This window comes from Rhipicephalus sanguineus, chromosome 7, assembly GCF_013339695.2.
Source record: "Rhipicephalus sanguineus isolate Rsan-2018 chromosome 7, BIME_Rsan_1.4, whole genome shotgun sequence".
In the NCBI taxonomy this organism is placed as follows: Eukaryota; Metazoa; Arthropoda; class Arachnida; order Ixodida; family Ixodidae; genus Rhipicephalus; species Rhipicephalus sanguineus.
This window is the reverse complement of record NC_051182.1, coordinates 152,027,867-152,048,771: the sequence shown is the minus strand read 5'-3', so window position 1 is coordinate 152,048,771 and position 20,905 is coordinate 152,027,867. Positions and strand designations below refer to the sequence as shown.

Sequence of the window (20,905 nt, the reverse complement as noted above, 5' to 3'; positions counted from 1 at the left end):
AGAATGAATCTGTACACACACATTGTGTCATCAGCCGAACCGATCGCGTGGACGTTGCCAGCTTACCTTGACCGGACTGATGGGTCCCCGTTGGCGCGTATCCAGCGAGCTGGTTTTTCCTTTCAGCATACCGAAGGAGGCATGCCACCTTATTCGGAGAACTTGACCGCCCTTTATAGATTCCTTCGGTCGCCAGAACCTTTCGTAATTCACAGCGAGTGTGCGCAAGCCAAACTGGGGGCCCTTTAAAGGGACACTAAAGTAATACGATGATTGAATCTTTTAGATTGATACATTATAGTCTGGAAACTGCAGTGTCGGTAATTTAACCACCACAGGCTTATTAATAGATGAAATCAACGTCAAAAGTTTTGCTTTTAAATGTCCCGCCGAAATCTTGATAGTGACGTCATGGATTTCAAAGTTTTCTTTCTTTTTTTTTTTCTATTTCGGCCACATTGGCCCAACGAAATTTTCTTAAACTCTGTATGTTATGAGGGCAACGTACTTCATTTTACCGAATACAAAATACGTAGGCTATAGTAGACGCCGTCAAAATCTATGACGTCACGGCGATTGGTGCGTGAACTTCAAAGGTGGCGTCACCACCAGCATTTTTTTTTTTTTTGCGCGTTTTTTCGCTCACCAAGCGTCTTCTCGAGGCAAGTGTGGCGATTTTGGTATTGTGAAAGAGTAGTTTACTAATAGAAGAAAAATCTATTTTCTCTTTAGTGTCTAAAAGGACAGACTGGTGGGCTAGTTGGTATTGCATAACTGTGAACAGTAGCGCAAAAAATTCACACAGACGACGACAGAGCAAGACGGGACACAGCGCTAATGCTGTGTTTAGCGCTGTGTCCTGTCTTGCTCTGTCGTCGTCTGTGTGAATTTTTTGCGCTACTGTTCACAGTTCTTTAGTGTCCTTTTAGAGGGACACTCAAGCGAATCAATGAATCAATTGACTGATAAATTAGTATTCAGCCCTATAATAGCAATTGCACCACATATGTTGTACTGAATATGATGATACCGCAAGATACTGACTAAAGGAGTACCGACATGATTTTGAGGCGTCGCGAAAGGGACATTTTTCGTTTCCTTGGTATGCAGTGTTAACGGTCGCCACACACCGGAGCCAAACAACGCGTATAAAATATTTCACTTTTGATTTTAAACTTTTCATCGCTCAGCATTTGCAAGCCAGCCCCACCGCAATGGACTTTATCATGACGAGTCAGCACACAGTTCGCTGTCGGAGTCGCTGGACGGCAATTCACTCATCGTTGTTTAAAGGGACACTAAAGACAAACAATGAATTGGTTTAGATCGATAAAGTGTGCTCGGAGAACTCTTGTGTAATTTATTTCACCACCATAGGTTTATTATTAAGGAGAAAACAAAGTTCAAGGTTTCATTTTTAAATTTCGCGCCGAACTTTGTAATTCGTGACGTAAAAGACTTCAAAGAGCATTTAACGTATTTTGGCGCCACTGGCTCGACGAAATTTCCACAAACTCGTTATGTCAAGTCTCTGGCCCCCTCAGAGGACAATGTACTTCGATTTAACCGATTAGGAACTACGTAGGCCCAAGCAGGCGCCGTCAAAAATATGTGACGTCACGGCAAATGGTGCGAGAATTCCAAGGTGGCGTCGCCACCTTTATTTTCTTTTTGCGCGTTTTCTCGCTTATTAAGCGTCTTCGCGCAGAAAGCGTGGTGTTTTTGGTATTGTGGAAGACTAACTAATGCGAGAAAAATTGTTTTGCTCTTTTAGTGTCCCTTTAAGACAGCACCATGTGAAACGGACAGCAGCCGACAGAGCTGCTACTAGTATACGTCGCGAGTTGCTGTTTCCACGTGATTTGGGCCTATGAGATATTTATTTCATGCGTTCCCAGACACCACGATACTAGTTTTTTTTTTCCCCTCTTTGGGGAGGGGGGGGGGGAGTTATCGACACTAGTGCCTTTTATTTAGACCAATAATACGAACATTTTTAAAATTTGTGTCAGAATTGCTTAAACGCGCCTTTATATAAGTAGTCGCAGCTTTGTTGTAGGTTGAGAAGAGCAAGTGTGCAAATATGCACAGCGTCCTACTGCACAAGAAAAAAAAAATGTGCATCATGGTAGCCGATCCAACGCGCCGTGCCGTTCGGGATCGCAGCCAAAAAAGAATGGTGCACCAGCGCTTTTGCGCCTGACATGACATGACAAGAACTTTATTGGAGTCCTGGGGAACTCGAATCTGGGGAGCCGGAGGCCCCCAGACTAAGTTGGTGGCTCCGAACACGATGAGACTGGAAGTCGAAGTTCCGTCGCGATGTCGTGGGCCCTCTGGATGGCCTGGAGTTGGGTGTGGAGATCGCTGCTCTTCGGGGATTCCTCCCATTGCTCTTCGTGCCTACCTCACAAAATTAACTGGGTGCAAATGCAGCCGGTATGTAATATTGCACATAGATTATTCCAAAAGTGGCTTACCTTTTCTGTTTCTTTTTATGCATGGCACTCGGTACACGCCTTTATGACAGCACGAAGATGAAACAGAGGTTCAGTTCGGTTTATTGCTGATCGCTCACGTTGATTTTATTTCAAAACCATTCTACAAACACACTCAGTACATATGACTCGCTCGAGTACAAAAAAAAAATTACAGAAAAGTGAATGCCTCACAGCATCAAGCTGCAACGCAGTTGTGCACATTGCATAGTTTCAATTCACTGCATGATCAATCCTTTTATTTTCTGGCCCTGCCGCTACAATCATACAAGCGATAATGTGTTTCAGAGAAGGCACACGAAACACTTTGCACAATAGCATTTTAAACAATTTTTCTACTGGGTGTGTACATTTTATTCAAATTATTCCAATCCATTTCTCGTTTGATCGTCTGCTCAACCCATGGTTGTGAACATCTGCTAGTCGTTTATCGTTTGTACAACACGTAATAGTGAACTTCTGATAATTGTTTATTTGATCGTCTGCTCAATGCACGATCGTGAACTTCTGCTAATTTCAGTTTATTTCTTGCTTGATCGTCTGCTCATCCCATGGTTGTGAACATCTACAAATCGTTCATCGTCTGTTCCACGTATGATCGTGAACTTCTACTAATTGTTTATGGTGTACACAAGGCATGGTTGTGAACTGCTAATCGTTCCCAAAGGCACTTCGACTGTCCTGCGGTTAAACACAAGGCGGAGCTGCTACATAGCTAACCATCCATTCTTGTTAGTTAAGCACACACCGCGCAAAAACGTGTACTACCTACATATCCCCGTCATCAACGCTACACAATACACACTGAAAAACGTGACATCTCTCTTCAGATCACCTCTCGTTTTCCGTGTTCTTCTGTTTGCCGTCTGCGGCCGTGTTGAGCGATGCGCACGCGCAGACCAAGCAAAACCCGTGCAGCACGTGACGTGAACACTCGCGTGAAACATTTTTCAAAAGAAATATATGTATACATATATATATAAACTGGAACACCGAACCCTAGTGGTGAGTAAACGTCCTCGGGACCTGTAAAGCAAACACTCTACACTGGTGTTTAAACCGCACACACAGGGTTTGGTGCGTAGTAGTAAGCCCGGGGAACGACCGGAAGCTGCCGGCCTTTCCCGCGAGGTGGCGCCACAAAGTGCACTCATGAGTATCACTGCGCCCGGGCGCGCTGTTAGATGGATCCCCGTAGTCCCCGATGTGTTTTTTTATTACCTCTGAATTAAATTAAACACACATAAACGGAAGCGCTGTAGCGGTGTCGTGGTTGACGGAAGCGCCGAAGCGGCTGACTTCGCGAAGAGGAGAAACTTGACGACACATGAACGTAAAGCCTAAATCAGCTACTTCGCAGCTTCTGTCGCTTAAACGAAAAAAGAACTAAGGAAATAGATGCAGAATCTAGAACTACTGAGGGTGACAGATCTCGTTTTGATGTTGGCACGAAGAAAAGTGAAAACAAAAATACAATGTTACGAAAAACATGAGCTTTTTCAAAACCAGCGCCGTCCACGGAAAGCCTTAGAACGACATGCTAGTCCTACGTACCGGGCCACAGGTCATGCGCATCGTATTCTAGATGTTTTACCTCACCCATACACGCAATAACAAGAAAACAGAACTCAATGCGGTAGCTTGTTTGGATCTGTCAGCTGATCTTTCTGCATCCATGGCATCGACTGAAACGTACAGCTTTGACCTGTTTCCACTGGCACGTTTGGAATGTTTCAAGGGTGATTGCTACGTGAACGCACAATGCGAACTTGTTCACACGCTGCGCGATTCAATGTGTCATCCCGAAATTTCTTCAGTGAGCAAGCGCAGTCAATCTGCTGTGCGACGTCATTTGTATGTCAGCGCGAGGAACAAGTCACCTTAGGCCTAGCACGTGTTCAGGGCAGACGTATGGTCTAAGAAAATGACGTCACCGACACGTGACGGATGTTATAAAACGAGGTTGACAGCGAGACGTTACTTCCGGGATTTCCACCTACCGGTTTTCGTGATTCGGTAGCTGCTCTATTTGTGAGATGGCGCTGGTGTGTTGCCCTTAAGCTAGAGTTAATAGTCGGCAATAACTCTACCTTAAAACCACGCATCGTATATTGAAAAAAAAAAAAAAGGCAGCACTACGCCCAAGCCAGGCGATAAAGCTAGGGATGGGGGACCCAACAGGGACGGAAAGTAAAATGATTAGAGCGTAAAAAGTGGAAGTGCGGACTATGTACAAAAAGGGGTGGCGAAGTCGCTGCGCGGGAAGATATTTTACATCGCGACGCAGGCCGCCAGGCATGAAATTACATTTCATGTTAAGTCACTCACGCAAGAAGTACTAAGGCAGGTCATTCTATTTTTTCTATTTTTTTTCTGCCTGCCACAGGATAAGAAGTTATAGTCATTTATTTTTTTCCCAGCCGCTGTGGCGCACAAAACACCTTCAACTCTCGACTATTCGTATATTTTTGTAACACTTGCAAAAAAAGAACAAATTAAAATTTCGATCACGTGGTACTCGATCTTACGAATGTCTCATTTTGATTTAATTCCCCTGTTACATTTCACATACGCAGTTGCTGCTAAAGTAAGGTCTCGGCGAATCGCCGAGATAATGGCTTAATCTCGAATTTTCGTCTGGCAACATCGCCTCAGACGATAAGCCTAACGCCTGTTTTCCTGAGCCAATGCGACTGCACGATCCGTCCTTGCTTGTCGAGTGTTAAGGCTAGCAATGTGTTAGATGCTAAGCCTAACGCATATTGAGCTCTTTCAGCTTGGATAGGCCAGACGTGCAATATTGTACAGTGTTGCTCGCTGGTATGAGAAACTGGCTAACATCCACGAAAGCGACAGAACATATCCGCACTTCCAGGTGCCAAAAGGCGCGGTTCTGGCGCTTCCGCGAGTGTTCCCTTCCGAAGCCTCAAATGACGTTTAGCCTAATCGATTAGAAACAACGCTGCGGTGCCCATTACGTTTCGTGTTATTCGAGGTGTAGTGAAGTTAGGGCTAGGCTCGACTCATATGGGTGCAAGAAGGCGTACCAGGCCATTGTTGGACTTCCGTCAATTCTTGAACTGAGCGCCATTGGCACAACGCTTTGCACGTGTGTAAGCCAAACCACATCGCCTGTATACTACGTGCTTCTTTCAAACCCAAGCTAAGTAGTAGAAATAGGAGAAAGAGTGGCTTACAACACAACGGAAGCGAAAGTTATAAGGGCAGAACGGAAAGACACTGACGTGTTTCCGGCACTACGCGGTCGAATCCGGCGTTTTCAGTATGCAAAAGCACAGCCTCTGAGATTTGTCGCTGCTGCTCAGGGGAAACCGCGTATAGCTTGCAAGGGGTAGGCGTTTGTACACCACATAATCGGAGTTCCGTATAGACCGCCATGGTGTAAATGGAACGAGCCCCCCTAGGTGTTTCTCCAGTAGGACAGACTGCTGGTCTAGTCGATCCTGCATTTTAACATCGTGGAATAAGCGCAAATGATCAAGGACACTATGACGAGGCAGACAAGGACAGGCGCTTGTCTTTGTCTGCCTCGTTTTTGTGTCCGTCTTCGTTTGTGCTTACTTCACTTTGTTAAAATTGCTGTTTCGTGTGTCCCTGTTGGAGCGATGACGTCACTGCCATCGGTGGCGACAGCAGAGCCACCTGGTGGTGTGTTCTGGCGGTGGTGGTGTTTTTTGTTGTGCGCGCGCAGCGAAGAAAATAAAGTGATGGATCGGTCTCAGTATCCGTACGGCCCGTACTGCGAGCCGTGGTGGTAGGCGTACGGTCCCGGGTAGGCGGCGTATCCGTACGGCTGTCGCTTGTCGGGGTAGACGGGCATGAGGTACTGCATGTTCTTGGCCTGGTCAGCCTTCTTCTCGCGCCGCAGGCAGCGCGCCGAGGCCAGGAAGAGGATGCCAGTGAGCAGGCTGGTACCAACTCCGGCCCAGGCCAGCATGTACGACCAGCCGTAGGCAAAGTCGGTCACTCCCTTGCGCCGCAGGATCTGGAAAAAATATCCAGCCACAACCAGGTTAGGTCTGTCAACATGCGTGAGGATCGTGTAGATCAGGGTTGACAGGTTTCATCTTGAACTTGGTTACAGCGCAGTACTAGACAAGGACAAAAGGAAGGAAACGAACAATACGGCGCTGTCATCAATGAAGTCATCGATCATCAATGAATGTCATCAATCAAGTTTGAGATGAATCACAACCAACTTTTCGCCCCACTTGCCGTCTTACTTGACAGGTTCGGCTACCTTTCGCCAATTTGACTACTTTTTTCGACCCGTGGCGGCAGAAAAAGCTTATTGGCTACTTTGGGGCTACTTTCTTTTTGCCTCGATTTGAACCATATTATCGATATCTGGTGACGTCGCAGCCGTTGGCGTTCGAGGATGCGGTGCCAAAACATGGCGACCGAAGCGTGTTTACAGCTCCCATAAGTGAGTTTGGTACTTGCATATTACACAGAAGAACTCATCGACAATAGAATTCGGGTGTTCGACGAAATGCATGCGTCATTTCTTAGGACTAGGCACGGACTGCGAATCAGGAATATTAACTGCTCGGACTTAGAGCACACTCATGGCGTACTCGTTTTTTATTGTCGCCACAAGGCTATTTATTGCTTTTAGTCCGTTTAATAAAAGTCATGCAGAACGCGTGAAGAGAGTCATTTTTGCAAGAGCACAAGAAACGACGTCATCCTGCACACGAAGTGATCGCTAAGGTCGGCAATTTTTTCTTGAATTTCAGTAATTCTGATTTTGAAGGGTTCATGCTGTACAGTTACATTTTCGCCGAAAATATTTTGTATTGAGTCACTTAATTAAACAAACTTGCAGTTGTTTTCACGCACGCCTGCCTACTTTTGGCAACTTTTACTGGCCTTGGTATGAGTTGGCTACTTTTATGGCTATTTTCCCCAATTTTTTTGCTATTTTCTGGCTTTTCAAACTGGCAGCCCTCGCGTAGGTTCCACAAAGTGGGGTGTCCATATCAGCGCGCGGTGACTGGATAAGGCTCGAAAGCCAATGGGCTGGCGCCAGTCGTCACCGCGGGCTATCGTCCCGTATATGTCCTCCGACCAGCGTGCACTTAAATGGACAGTCTTCTTAGCATACGCTTGCGGCATACCACTCCTGGCCTCGTTCTATCGTGGTCTTTTTCCATGCACCTAATGAGATATTATTATTCTATTGGATGTGCATGCACAAACATACAAGGACACAAAAGACACTTTAAATCACTTTAGAGTGACAATGTGTTTCTTCAGAACTGTGCAACGTCGTTTGTTCCGCGGTAACAGGTTGATTATTAGAAAATAAATTGCGTTTGAATGTTCAGTTTTTGTATTGAAGAGCCTGTACGTCCGAGTGACGTCATGGAATTCAAAGGGATTTTTTCTTTCGTATTTTGACAGTAGTGACTCATCAAAACTTATCGCAACTTCCTTTAGTTCAATGTTTGGCTTCTTTAGAGTAATATGTATCTATGTTTACCGACGTATAAAAAAGTACAAACTGACTGCGCTGAGTGAGAGCCGTCACTCTACTGCACCAGAGTGACGGGGCGACAGTTATTGTACACGTGCGGTACCGAGCCGTATGGTACATCGTTCCGAGTGACACGGGCAGACCACTGAAACCTAAAGAATGCTGCGTCACCATTGCGGTTCGGCCGCCGCACTTATATCATAACTAAGGGGTGTGCGAATATTCGAAAATTTCGAATAACGAATCGAATCGCGTTGTATTCGATTAGGTACACGAATGGAATAGCGCGAATTCGAATTACCGAGTATTTTTCGCGTAGTTTTCGAATAATCAGCACTGCCGAGAAAATCCCAAATGGGCAACACGTCGGAGGAGCAAATGATCGTTTTTCTTTTCAAACTGGCCAATTGCCAAGATGCATGCAGTTGAAGCTTTCACGGGACTATCGAAGCTTTACTCATCACCGGATGAAAGAATTTTTGCTTTAAAATACAGTGTCGCCGAAGCGCATGTGTCCTCAACCCGCTAGCATTATCGTGAGGTTCATTCACGAAACATAATTTAACTTTGACGCCTTAGTACTATTTAAAAGCTGGTGACAAAGTACCACCTCGAATACTGAAGTAACTGTCGTATTCATCATGCAGTTCAAAAATACCTCGAAGGCACTAATCGCTAATGTATGCCAGTTTACCTCAGTTTACATAATTGTGGTATATTTTGTCGGCTAAATGTAACGGTAATGTTACTTCGTTAAAGTTTGTGAATATTTGATTGAAATAAAAAAAGTTGTAGAATGGTAGGTCTGTCTTCAAGATTGTTGTCTTGCTATTCGAAAACTATCGGAATAATATTCGATTCGTATTCGATTCGGTTCTAAATTTCACTGTTCGCACACCCCTAATCATAACTGTTGCCCCGTCACTATAATGCAGTTTTTTAAAGTGACGGGCTCCTCAGCGTACTGTGTGCAAAATAATTAAGCCCTAACAAAAGCCGTAAAAATTTACGACGTCACAGCTTACTGCTGCCGAAACGCGTCACCACCTGCATTTCAGTAATCCATGGTTGCGTATTTTCTCGCTCACATATCAAATATCTTTTGACGTTAAGAGGGGTCTGTTCTGTTCTGTTCTGTTCTAACTGTTTTGCTGTGGAGAGGTTGAGGTCCATATTGCCTCGGCTACTCCATACCACGAAGTTATGCAGCGAAAAAAAAAAAGAATAATACTGTATGGTACCTAAACGTGAACAATCCGCACACTGAAATCACTTCAAATATCATACCAATACACAGTTTGCTTGTAGCAGTTCACACTGTCATAAACTGTTCACCCGCACACCTTCCTTTTCTACTATCAGTATATGCACTAACACCTTTCATATAAATCAATCCCTGGCTGTCTATCACAGGCCTTATCCAGTCCGGCCTCCGCTAAAAAATCTGTCAGGAAGATGTTCGCCTTTTTCTGAAGATGCATCTCAGGCCATGGTCCAAGTAATTTCTGTAATGTGAGGGGCCGTCTGTCTCTTTCTGCTCTTGCGGAGAGCTGATTTACTAACACAGCTCAGATATTTCTTTCTCTTTAGTGTTCCTTCGTGAGTACGGCCTCTGTAACGTCGTTAGGGTGATCGAAATTTGAGACTCACGGCTGGCCAGGAGTAGACGGATTGGCTGTCGTGAAGCTTCTTGAAGTCGTAGTACTCAACACCGTGCCACAGGCCCATCGCACCCGCCACTGTCAAGGCTGTAAGAAAGAAAAAAAAATTTTGAGAGGTCACGACGCGAGGTCATGGCAATGATAATGACTCATTTACACAAACAACAGGCAGGGGGGGGGGAGCAAGAACGCACAAGCTCGAAATTGTTTCGCTTGCTGTTCCCTCCTTACTAAGGACCTGCATACTTTCCCATTTTGTTTTTGTAGTTGGCTAATGGCGGTTACTAGTTAGGGTCATGTGTGTGCACTGCGTAGAGTTTGCTACAGTAGTTACGAGAGGGAACGGTGGTGCTGCGACCGTTCGACCGCCATGTGAATGCATGGCCTCCGAGATGGCGGGCATAGTGAATGATTTGTAGTACGTGAATTTGCCTAGTATTCGCGCTTGCGGCTTCGAACGCATTTGTGGCTTTGCTTATAGTTGGTTTTGCCCTTTGTTTCTGAAAAAAGAATGGCTCATTGTGAACCTCGTGAGCTGATTTGAATTGGTCAGCCTAAAAGGGTCAAGGTGGTTAGGTGGGACTGCTGAACTTTAGTAGAACTTCGTTTTGCGACTAAGCGGCTGCAGGTCGCACGAAGCCGAAAGAACAATGCTGTGGAAGCTACACAAGAAGTTCGACACAGCAACATGTGTAAGTCCGCGCGTCTCGCGGTTAGATTGCGTCGTTGTAAACGTGGCCTCCGCGATTGCCTCAGGCTGCGCGCTTCCGGCACTAATCGCGGAGGCCACGTTACGCAAAGCAACGAAACGCTAAGCGATCTAAAACAACCTGTTGACAACCGTATAAATAACGGGGTTTGTTTATTTCTAAGGCACGAAGCATCTTCACTTATTTCTCAGCCTAAAAAAAAAAACAATTACGTTACGGTGGGTGAAATCATTGAACAATTTCTTAGCGCGAACGCATGTACTGCAAAAAGTATCGCTAGCTTCCATAGCGTCGCACTTGATGCATGAAACGGCGTATAGGCGAGTCCATGTACTACCTATCATTCCCACGCTGGCTGAAGCGCCACACATTTCAACTCCCATAGACACTAGCGCCAGTTTTCCCTCTACTGTGCTATTATGAAACCCTATGGCCAGAACCACCCGTGGCCCTAGCGGCGAACACGGCACATTCTTTTGTTGGCGCACGAGGCTGCATGCACAGCTGGCGATTGCCGATAACGAAGCCGGGAATGTGTTTACACTGATCCATGCCTCGTCCCGTGCTGGTGTATCACACGTTGGTACGACAAAGGGAGGAAAGAGAAGTGTGTTTGCGAGTTCCAACGTGCCCGCGTGTCATGGACACCCGCTATGAGTGACAGACACCTGTCCGCCTCCATGAGGATAAAGGAAACAAAACAAACCGGAATCCAAAGATAAAAGGGGGGCGTACACTCAATTTAGAAGACACACCCATCCGCCGAATGTAGTGCGCAGTGTATGCCGAGCGTCACGACGCGCATTGCGTTGGTTCGCTGCGCACCGCCGTTCCGCTCCGACGAGCCAATCGTTCTCGCGAAAGAACCTAGAGGGCGCTCCGACGCACTCGCTCGCTCCGTATGGAATGGACTATGGAACCCTGCGGCGTGTGAAAAACAAATACCGCTGCGCATCCCGCGGCTAACAGCGTCGCTCTGTTTGTCGAATGCGAAAAGAATCGAAGAGGCAAGCGGGGCACATATCCGGTATAGATTGCTGTATATCTAATAAACAGCAGACGAAAAAAAAAAAAAAGGCACCGAGTTCTGCGGCTGCACCTTTCTGAGGACTGAGATTTTAGTTGCCAAAACTATGCTGTGATTCTGAGACACACATTAGCGAGGGACTCGGCATTAATTTTGACCGCCTGAAGTTCCTTAACGTACACAACCGTCAAAATGCGGTCGGTGAGACCTAAAATTTTGACAGAAAGTGCTCGTGCTTGTATTTATTTATCTTTTAGTCCCTCCGTCTTGCTTCGCTCGGCGCTACATCGTGTACTATCAAAATGCGAAAGCAGATAATTGATAAGAACTACCGCTACCCATGTTTGCATGAAGGTACGACTTGGAATCGCTCTGTAACCAGTTTATCTAAGCATGGAGCAACGCATTGGGAGTAGTTCCGGAGTGGTTCGCGTCTGCACTCGCGTTTTGTGAATGCTCGACGCTAACGTATAATGAATAGGAATAGTAACACGAACGACCTAGAGACTTATCGTGTTTCTACTGCAACTCCGCCGCCGTCAGTCGTCTGCTTTGAACTCTGGAGTGCAGACAGCTCCCCCCCACCCCCCGCTCCCCGACAAAATTTTCACCTGCCCCCCTTTGCCCGTCTAAGAGCAAACAGTCAAAACACAACGCGTAAACCCCCTTCCCGTTTACCGAAGGAACACTCTGTAGTGGGAACACTCTTGTTACTGTCTCCCCGTGACGTCACACTGCGATGACACGTCACTGAGAAGCCGCTCCCTCGATATCAAAACCGAAAGTGTTTTTTTTTTAAGGTACCGGTATTAAAAATATATTCGGTGCATTCCCAGGCACTGCAATACTCTTTTAAGGGTTCTCGACATCGGTGTTTTTATTTAGCGCAACAAGCCGCAAATATTTAAAATTCGTGTGAGTACTCCTTTAAGCGTAAGCGCCAAAATACACTTTTGCTAAGCGCCAAAATGCGCTGACAGTCATTCTGAAACAGTGAGAGTACAATTGTATATACGCTACACAATGTTCAGTTATGCCTATGCGCGAGGCCTCGCGCAGCGATCGACCTTGCGCAGCAGCAGTTACACTGCACGTAGCGCACAAGCCGCGCGTGCGAAAGCACGGATGCGTGCAACCAGCCGCCCTTCCGTCATTTTATTCAAAGTTTCCATCTACCTCTCGTGTTTTTCTGCTCGAAACGTTTTGCAACACCCTCGCGAGCGTCGCATTGTTCTGGCATGCTAAAAACCCTGCATGCGTCGCCGTTCGCGCTGCGCCCAAAAGGCGCGCTCGCCCGCTCGAGGTGTCTGCGTTGGCCTCGATGCCGGTTGAACAAAAACTGCGCTTACGTAGACGTCTAGCTGCGGCGCTTGTCACGGCTTCGTTACGCGCCGGTGTGCGTCTGTTTCGCGCACTGTACGTGTCAGTTGTGTGCAGCAAGCAAGCAGAGGACAGGTTTACGGCGATAACTGACGTAGACGGTATTTGTAATAATTATTGGGGTTTAAAGTCCCAAAACCACGATATGATTACGACGGACGCCGTAGTGGAGGGCTTCAGAAATTTTGACCACTTGGTGTTCTTTAGCGCGCACTGACATCGCCCAGTACACGGGCCTCGAGCATTTTCGCCTCCACCGAAATGCGACCGCCGCGGCCGGGATCGAACCCGCGACCTTCGTGTCAGCAGCCGAGCACCGTAACCGATACAACCGCTGTGGCCAATTGGCTGACGCTGCGAATCGGCTACAATACCGGTGTAACACGCGCATTTGAGATCGCGATCAAGCGTGGTCGCTGCTACACTGTCCAAGCTAATCGGTATCGAGCTTGGTGCAGACGTCAGTCAAATCGCAACTAGGAAGCCAGATTGGGATACGCGAAAGTAGCATATTGGTCAGGCACGCCCACGCCAAGCTTCAGAAAGGGCTGCTGAATTTTTTTAAAGTTATTATTAAGGTAATAGGCTCACATGCCTCATCAAACGCGAAAATTGAACGTCGGCGGCCCGCGTCGCCGGCGTCGCACACGAGTGATGCAAAACGTCATCATCACGTGATGACGTCGTCATGACGTCACAGATCACCAGAATTTGTGACGTCACATAACGTGACGTCGCATGATGACGTAATCATGACATCCTAGTTTGGTCAAAGGTTGGCCGATCACGCAGGCAGTGCAAAACCAGGTGAGTTGAAGAAAGCTTTTGGAGGAGGCCGAGGGATGATCAGTACATGGACCGCGAAGAAAAAGAAGATGGCATTCGCCTTCGCGTCGTCCGTATTATGCGAATACATAAGGGACCCTGTGACTTTTTTTCTTTTGATTTCTTTTCGAAGGCTAAACAAGATGACTATTGCTTTTTTGGTATTAGGCTGGAGTATCGCCTGTTTCATAACGACGTGTATAGCTAGTTGCGTTCAGTTGTCGCTTCAGGCTCTGGCTTTAGCTTTAGGGCCTAACGGATATCTTCGAGATTCGTTTTCACGATATATTGCTGCAACAGCGACGCTCTTGTGTTAGTCGAATAGTTAGCAGTGCTCTCTGTTACTTCTGTTTTTAAACTGAGTATACTCACATTCGTTCAAAAGCGCAGCGCGACTGATACAAAAGAAAAACACACAGCCAAGACACAAAACACAGAATCATAATAGCTCAACAATCTCGGCAAAGTCAAATTCATATGGTCATATAATTTTGTCAATTATACTTTTTTTTTTCCTTCTCATTACATTGAACATATACACGCAGGTACTGCATGCAACTCACTAACCGAACCTCGATTATAAAACCGGCTACATAGATATAACTTCGTCAATACCTTCGTCTCTTACATTCAAACTCAGGCAGTTTATACAGGTAAGTGAATGTTGCACACAACTAACAACGTTATTTAGGTACGCATGCCTCCGCTGAGGCCCGCGCGTAGCGGGCCTTATAGCTCACGCAGCCGTCTTTCTGAAATGTCAAGGTGATCGCGCGCGTTTTGAGTTCCCAACGATCGAAAAGTAAAAAAGAAAGAAGGAATACATAAAACAAAAGCGAAGAAATGCACCTGAGCCGGCTTCTTCCCAAAGCCTACAGAGAAAAAAGAAAAAAAAAAAGGAGAGCGCTGCGCAGGCATGTACGTAATTCGAGCGCGCGCTTTACAGCACCGATTGTTTTTTCGCATAGTTCTCGTTTTCTTTTCCGTTTTTCTCGAATTACCCGGATAATACGAACGCCTAACCCTTGCGAGCGATCGTGCCTCCACCTTCAAGCCACTTAACGTTGTTTGTTCGTTACGTCACTGACTCTTTTGTGCTTTTCGTGTTCTCGGTGTTTCGTTCAATGTTTTTGTCAAGTAGTTCTCGTTTTGTTTCTCTTTTGTTTTTCTAGAAACATCGGAAAATGCGAACTCCTCGTGAACACTCGCGGCTTTACCTTCACTTCAATTCACATTGTGTGTTACTTCATTGTTTTATTGCTGTTCATGTCCGTGTATCGTTGGGCGGTTACATCGCGTAATTCCCTTTACTTTCCGTTTATCTCGAAACACCGGATAATACGAACCCCTTGTCTTCGCGAGTGCTTGTGTATCTGCCTTGAACTCAAATCGGATTCTTTATTTGTTTGTTCGATCGTTTATTGCTGTTCATGTTGTCAATGTATCGTTACGCATTCCTTTACAAAGTTCTCTTTATTTCCCGCTTATCTCGAAACTCCGGATAATAAGAACCTCAACAACTTCTCCTTGAGTGCCCGTGCCTCCGCCCTAAAATCATGTCCACTTGCTTGTTTTTTTTCTCTTTTTTTTAAATAAAAAATAAATGAAGGAGTTGTCGCCATTTCTTGTCGGCGGGTACCTCTTTTCACTTGGCTATCAGAAAAAGAAACTGAACGTTCAGAAAAATTACGTAGCCTTGCGTTCGGTGAATTCAAGAGTTCTCGTTTGAAAACATCCCGCTAATCTTTCGCACACACGAGCACAATGCACACTCGCGATGCAGTTTAAGTCAGCAGTCATCACATGTACTGGTATCTTCAAAGAAGCATGAAAGATTTTCATCGCTTTACGATGAACAGTCGATGGCCATGTGCCTATAGTATTTTGTTAATTTATTAAGGCGAAAGCCTTACAAGCCTCATCAAACGCGAAAACTGACCGGCGTCCCGCGTCGGTGGCGTCAACGGGAATGATGAAAAAAAAAAATCATCCTCACGTGATGACGTCACTATATGACGTTATCACGACGTCACAGATCGCCAAAATTTGTGACGTCGTCATGACTTCACTGTGACGTCTTGTGACGTCATCACAGGACATCGTAGCTTGATCAAAGGTGGGCCGATAAAGGAGGCATTGCAAAATCACGTAATGTATAAAAAAGCTTTCATTGGGTGGCCTGGCAGGAACAATACATCGACTGATAAGAAAAAGAAGATGGATTTCGCCTTCCAGTCGTCTTAGGTGAATGCGTGCGCGTTTTTGCTGCGTCATTGTTTTGTTTTCGCTTTTGTTTCGCCTTTACAAGGCAGTGCTTTCAGACGAACGTACCAGAACGCACATCGCCTGTTTCGCTTGCAATGGAACGCATACACATATATATTACACGTATTACACGGGAGCGCGCGCGACGCTATCCGAATCGATTTCTTGTAAAGTCCCTGAAGTCGATCGCCAACCGTGGCACAAGTCGGCGCAACGCTGTGCGCGTCGAGCCGCAGGCAGTTTCCTGTATTTCTGTGCATCGCCCGCATATACACTGAGAGAAAACAACGCAAGAAAACAAAGCCTATAACGCATACGTACAGTGCACAAAACTACACACATACCTATAGAATACAGCGTTTGCGAAAACGCACCCGCAGTCGCTGCTGCGATTGGGTGAGGCCTCATACAAGGCCGACGCAAGACGAATGAAATCCGAGACCGAAACGCCGCGCCTGCGTGTCGAGTATAGGATTATATAGTACGCGGGTACACACGCAACGCCGCAATTGTTTACGCAACGCGCTTATATGTTTGCTTGTGTGCATGTGTAGGCGGTGAGTGGCGAAGGTCGATTTGGGTGAAATGCGCGCGGAATTGTGAAATCTGTTCCGTATATACGGGCATGGCGGGGACGCCTGAGTTGGTGATTTCGTTTCTCCCTGAACGAATGAAATATCTATGGCGCCGACCCGGTTCTTTATAGCTTACACGCCGTATTCGTAAGGAAAAAAAAAATCTGGCGCGTTTGTAATACAATACGAAAAACTGCGGGTTTGTGTGCGTATATAGTTTACGTAGGAACATGTACATTGACACGCTCGTGAGCATTTCATAACTTGATTTCAGGTTAGTTGAATATTTCATCGCAAATATAAAGAAAAAAATAAGAAGAATACTGGTGAAGAAATTTCTTGAGGGGAATAGTAGGAGTTTACGAAGCCCTTAATGCAGTGAGTAAAATGTACAGTAAGTAGTACACACATATTTTAATACATTGTTATGAAAAGCGGATAGGAGACAGTATAGTCAGTTCTAGCCAACATCACCCATTGTCGATATTGTGCGAATATTGCTAACTAGGCACTACTCTACAAAATTAATTAATGTTATAGTGGACATTTGGTCCTGATTGTATTTAGAAACGAGGGTCGATGCGACAGAGAGATCTTCGAAGCCCACGTAATTCGCACGCGCAATTACTCCTCTGTAAGCGTGGCTTCCCTAGACTTGCTGAAAAAAAAATATCATTAATATCTTGATCACTGACTGCAATCCGCGCGCATGAGTCATAATGGAATGCTGTCTTCAAAATCTATTTTTTTTAGGGGCGAAGCTCCTTAAGGCGGCACCCGTTCGTCCCTCGTAGTCGTAGTAGTGCGTAACCAGTCGTAACGCTAGTACCAGATCTTGACCGCCAAGGTGGTGCCGGTGGGAGATTTTGTCTGTGCGTTGTTGAACAATAAAAAATTCGCAGCGTGCGCGTTAACTAAAAGCCGAATTCTTCTGTCTCTCATTCCCCGTTAGCAGCCATTGGCATGTTCCAGTAGGAAACGTTAGTAGAAGTAGAAGTGTAAGTGTTAGCTAAAAACCGACTTCTTCTGTCTCTCATTCCCATTAGCAGCCATTGTTTACCTCCAAGGTAGTGCCTGGTGAGATTTCTCCTGTGCGTGATTAAACAATAAAAATTTTGTTCAAAACGCCGTTGACTGATGAAATAAACCAACGAAAGACGCCAGATGTTTTCTAAAAGCAAAACGAAAGAACGCCAGATGTTTCTAAAGCAAAACGAAAAGACGCCAGCTGTTTAACGAAAGACGCCAGATGTTTTCTAAAGCAATGGTTTTCTAAACAATGAAAATTCACAGCGTACATGTAAAATTAAAGTGAGCTGCAAGTCGTCATAACTCTCATCGAACCTCTAGTATAAACGCGCCCGATCTCACGTCGGTGATGATGTACTGGGCAGAATTCACGGAAGATTCACGGTTTACCGATGAACCTCCGCAGCTTCGCCCACTCATCATCATTCACTCCGTTGATATGCTGTGATTTTTTATATTTTTCCCAGGGGGTATATATTCTGCTACGGCGAAATGAACTTGTTGCTGTTGGTCAGCGCCCTGCTTTGTTGCTTGCTTCAATTCTGAGTCCCGCCATAGCGCTGTTTTCAAGTTTCAGTTAAAGTTTCTGTATATGCTACTTTCGAGCTGCAGAGTTGCGCGTAGGTCTGGCTAGTAACGACGGCTATTCGGCGAAGCCGCACTCCGTTTTTGCAGGCGGAATGCCCAGCGCGTCGCCGATCGACATGTTTGGCGTGTCTAAGTAGTCGAAGACCGGTGATTAACTTGACTCTCAATGACTAGTGTCAATCAAGTTCGCTGCAGCGTCGAGAAATACAAAAATCGACCCGAGCGTCAGCTTCTCCGCAACGCATAGCTGTTTCGCAACAAGCGAAATCGACACTTGCGGCGTTTAGAAGACAGACGCGCAACTCTGCTACCTAAAGGTAGCATACACAGCAACTCTAGTTTCAGTGTATACCAACAAGTCCACATTATGCTTTCTTTTTTTTTTTTGCATCTCACAAACATACGTACAAGCAGACCATACATGCGGGCTACATTACAAAAATAGATTTAGACAGTCTGTAGATTGTCTAAAAATGGGTTTAGACAGTCTATAGACTTTCTAAATCTATTCTTGTATGGCGTCCGGGTGCAACCACAATCTTTCGAATGAGTGAACCCCCCACCCCGGGCCATAGAGTTTCCTAAAATTAACTAGAGGGGACTCTGGCGCTGCGATCGTTCAGCTACCATGGGAATGATGGGTAGTACACAAATTTGCCTAGTCTTCGTGCTTGCGGCTTCAAACGTACTTGTGGCTTTGTTTATTGCTATGTTTTGGTTTTCTTTCGGACAAAAGAATGGATCGTTGTGAACTTCGTGACCAGATTTGAATCGCTTAGCCTAAAGAATTAAGTTAAAGTGGCGAAGTGAAACTGCTGACTTTTGCTGAACTTTGTTTTGCAACAAAGCGGAGTCAAACGGAGCCGAAAGTACGAAGTTTAGACAAATTTGTGTACTACCCATCATTCCCATGCTGGCTGAAGCGCCATGCGTTGCAGCTCCCATAGACACTAGCGCCAGAGTTCCCTCTAGTAAGTATTGTATGAAACTCTATGCCCCGGGCAGCGCATAAGCCTAAAGATTGCAGGAGACACACAAGGGTAGTTGGTTGACACTTGTCGGGGACGGCAGCCTTACCTGCGAGTATCTGCAGCAAACCGGTGGCGATGATGTTGCTGTTCGATCGCTTCCAGCAACCGGCGATGCCCGTGAAGAACGAGAGGAAGGCGAAGAAGAAGGAGATGATGAAGAGCGCCACCACCGAGCGGGCCATGTCTGCGTCATCCATAAGAAAAAACAAAAGCAGCGAGTGTAAGTATGCAAGGTACAACAGATGCCACGAAACGCTGCTTCAAGTTCAATTCATACTCGACGCGGATCTTGCCACACACATACCCTAATACACGCGAAGCAATGTGACACGAGCTAGAAAAGAATTCATTGCAATTACAATACCGAGAATGAGGAAGGCAATAGAAGGTTTTCACTCGCGTATTCATCAGGTACGCCCAAGCATGGGCGTCTTGAATGCACCGATGACATATTTGCATACAGTTTGTCTACGGTGTGGTCTAACTGAATACACGCAAAGCGCTTGCCTCCCTGCCTCCCTGCCCTTGTTCCCAAGGGCATCGTTGAGGCGTTGGTGTTAAATACATCTTCTTACAACGTAATCCTCACTCGTCGTCGGTTCAACACCCATAGACAACGCCACGTCTCGCTGCATTAATTAATTATTAATTAATTAACTAATTAATTTGTTTATTTCTTTATTGATTTATTTGCTTATTTATTCAACAATACTGCCAGTCCCTTCAAAAATTATAGCAGAAAGGCACACACGCAGTCAAAAAAAATTTACATATTTGTTTACACATAATCATACGTTATTAAAGCAGTTTTAGTAACAACGAATTCATGGACGAGGTTATCACTGAACACAACTGTAAAAAAGATAAGCTATACATTTCTAACATGACATACGATTAATACCTATACATTACTATTAGAACACATCATCAAAACAATTTTAAAAACAACAAGTTACTCGAACAGCATGTAACTTAAAATAATTCCGAAAGTTAAAAGCTACACATTAGTGACATGACATTGGCTCAGAGTTAACAGGCTTTATTTATTTCGCAGTGACATTCGTGCTATTTGTGAAAGCAAGCAATTCATTTACAATCGAAGTTGTAAACATGTTTCAGGATGATTCGTTTTGGATATTTTTGTACTGCATTTTACGTTTTCGTAGAGCGGCTGATATTAGGCCTCTTTACAGGCATGCGTAGCGCTGAACGGGGTTAACGAAGGCGTGTTACGGGCGCGCATCTATCTTTTTCTTTTCTTAATTTCCATTGAGTTCACTTTACCATCACCATCCACAAGAACTACGGTTTGTACGCGTCGTAAAAACAATTGCCCTTCCGCATACAACAAGAAACGGCGTACACCGTGCTCCTGCTGTATAGGTTCGCTGTGTAAGAGCCGGGATTAAGAGAATCCACGCCTAATGCAGTCAAGGTTACGAGGGCGTTTCGTCAGAATCGCGGCTGCAGCATGCTGCGGCGTGCAACTTCTTTAATATCCATGCACCAACAACTGCGAACACAAAGGGGTGAAGCAAGAAGGAAAGAAAAAAAAAAGCAATGAATAAAGGGCGAGACTGCAGAGCGAATTGCATTGTCTTTTTCGCAGGGGAAAACGCTTTGCATATAGACTGCGTCCCGCTGGTGCTTGCTGCTGCGTTCCGGCGTAGTCTACGCACTGTACTAGCTCATCGTATAGCCTTTACTTGTTTTTTGTTGTTGTTTCTCTACGAGCCCGCTCTGTTCGTGTTGTACAGATACTACGTACACAGGTATGCGCAGTGTTCTCCGTAGTAGGGGGGGGGGGGCGAAGTTG

The 20,905-nt window shown here is 45.6% G+C and overlaps 1 protein-coding gene across 2 annotated transcripts in view; it reads right to left on the bottom strand.

Annotated features, from left to right (window-relative positions):
* Positions 1 to 2,554: 2,554 nt before the first annotated feature.
* LOC119400263 (transmembrane protein 114) overlaps positions 2,555 to 20,905 on the bottom strand; it is a 157,275-nt gene continuing 138,924 nt past the window's right edge. For both annotated transcript variants that reach the window (XM_049418007.1, XM_037667276.2), the window contains exons 3-5: positions 19,136 to 19,273; positions 9,649 to 9,746; positions 2,555 to 6,504 (exon numbers count right to left, since the gene is read on the bottom strand). In XM_049418007.1, the coding sequence (XP_049273964.1) occupies positions 6,238 to 6,504; positions 9,649 to 9,746; positions 19,136 to 19,273 (503 nt within the window). In that variant the 3' untranslated portion in view covers positions 2,555 to 6,237. The remainder of the gene's footprint in view (positions 6,505 to 9,648; positions 9,747 to 19,135; positions 19,274 to 20,905) is intronic.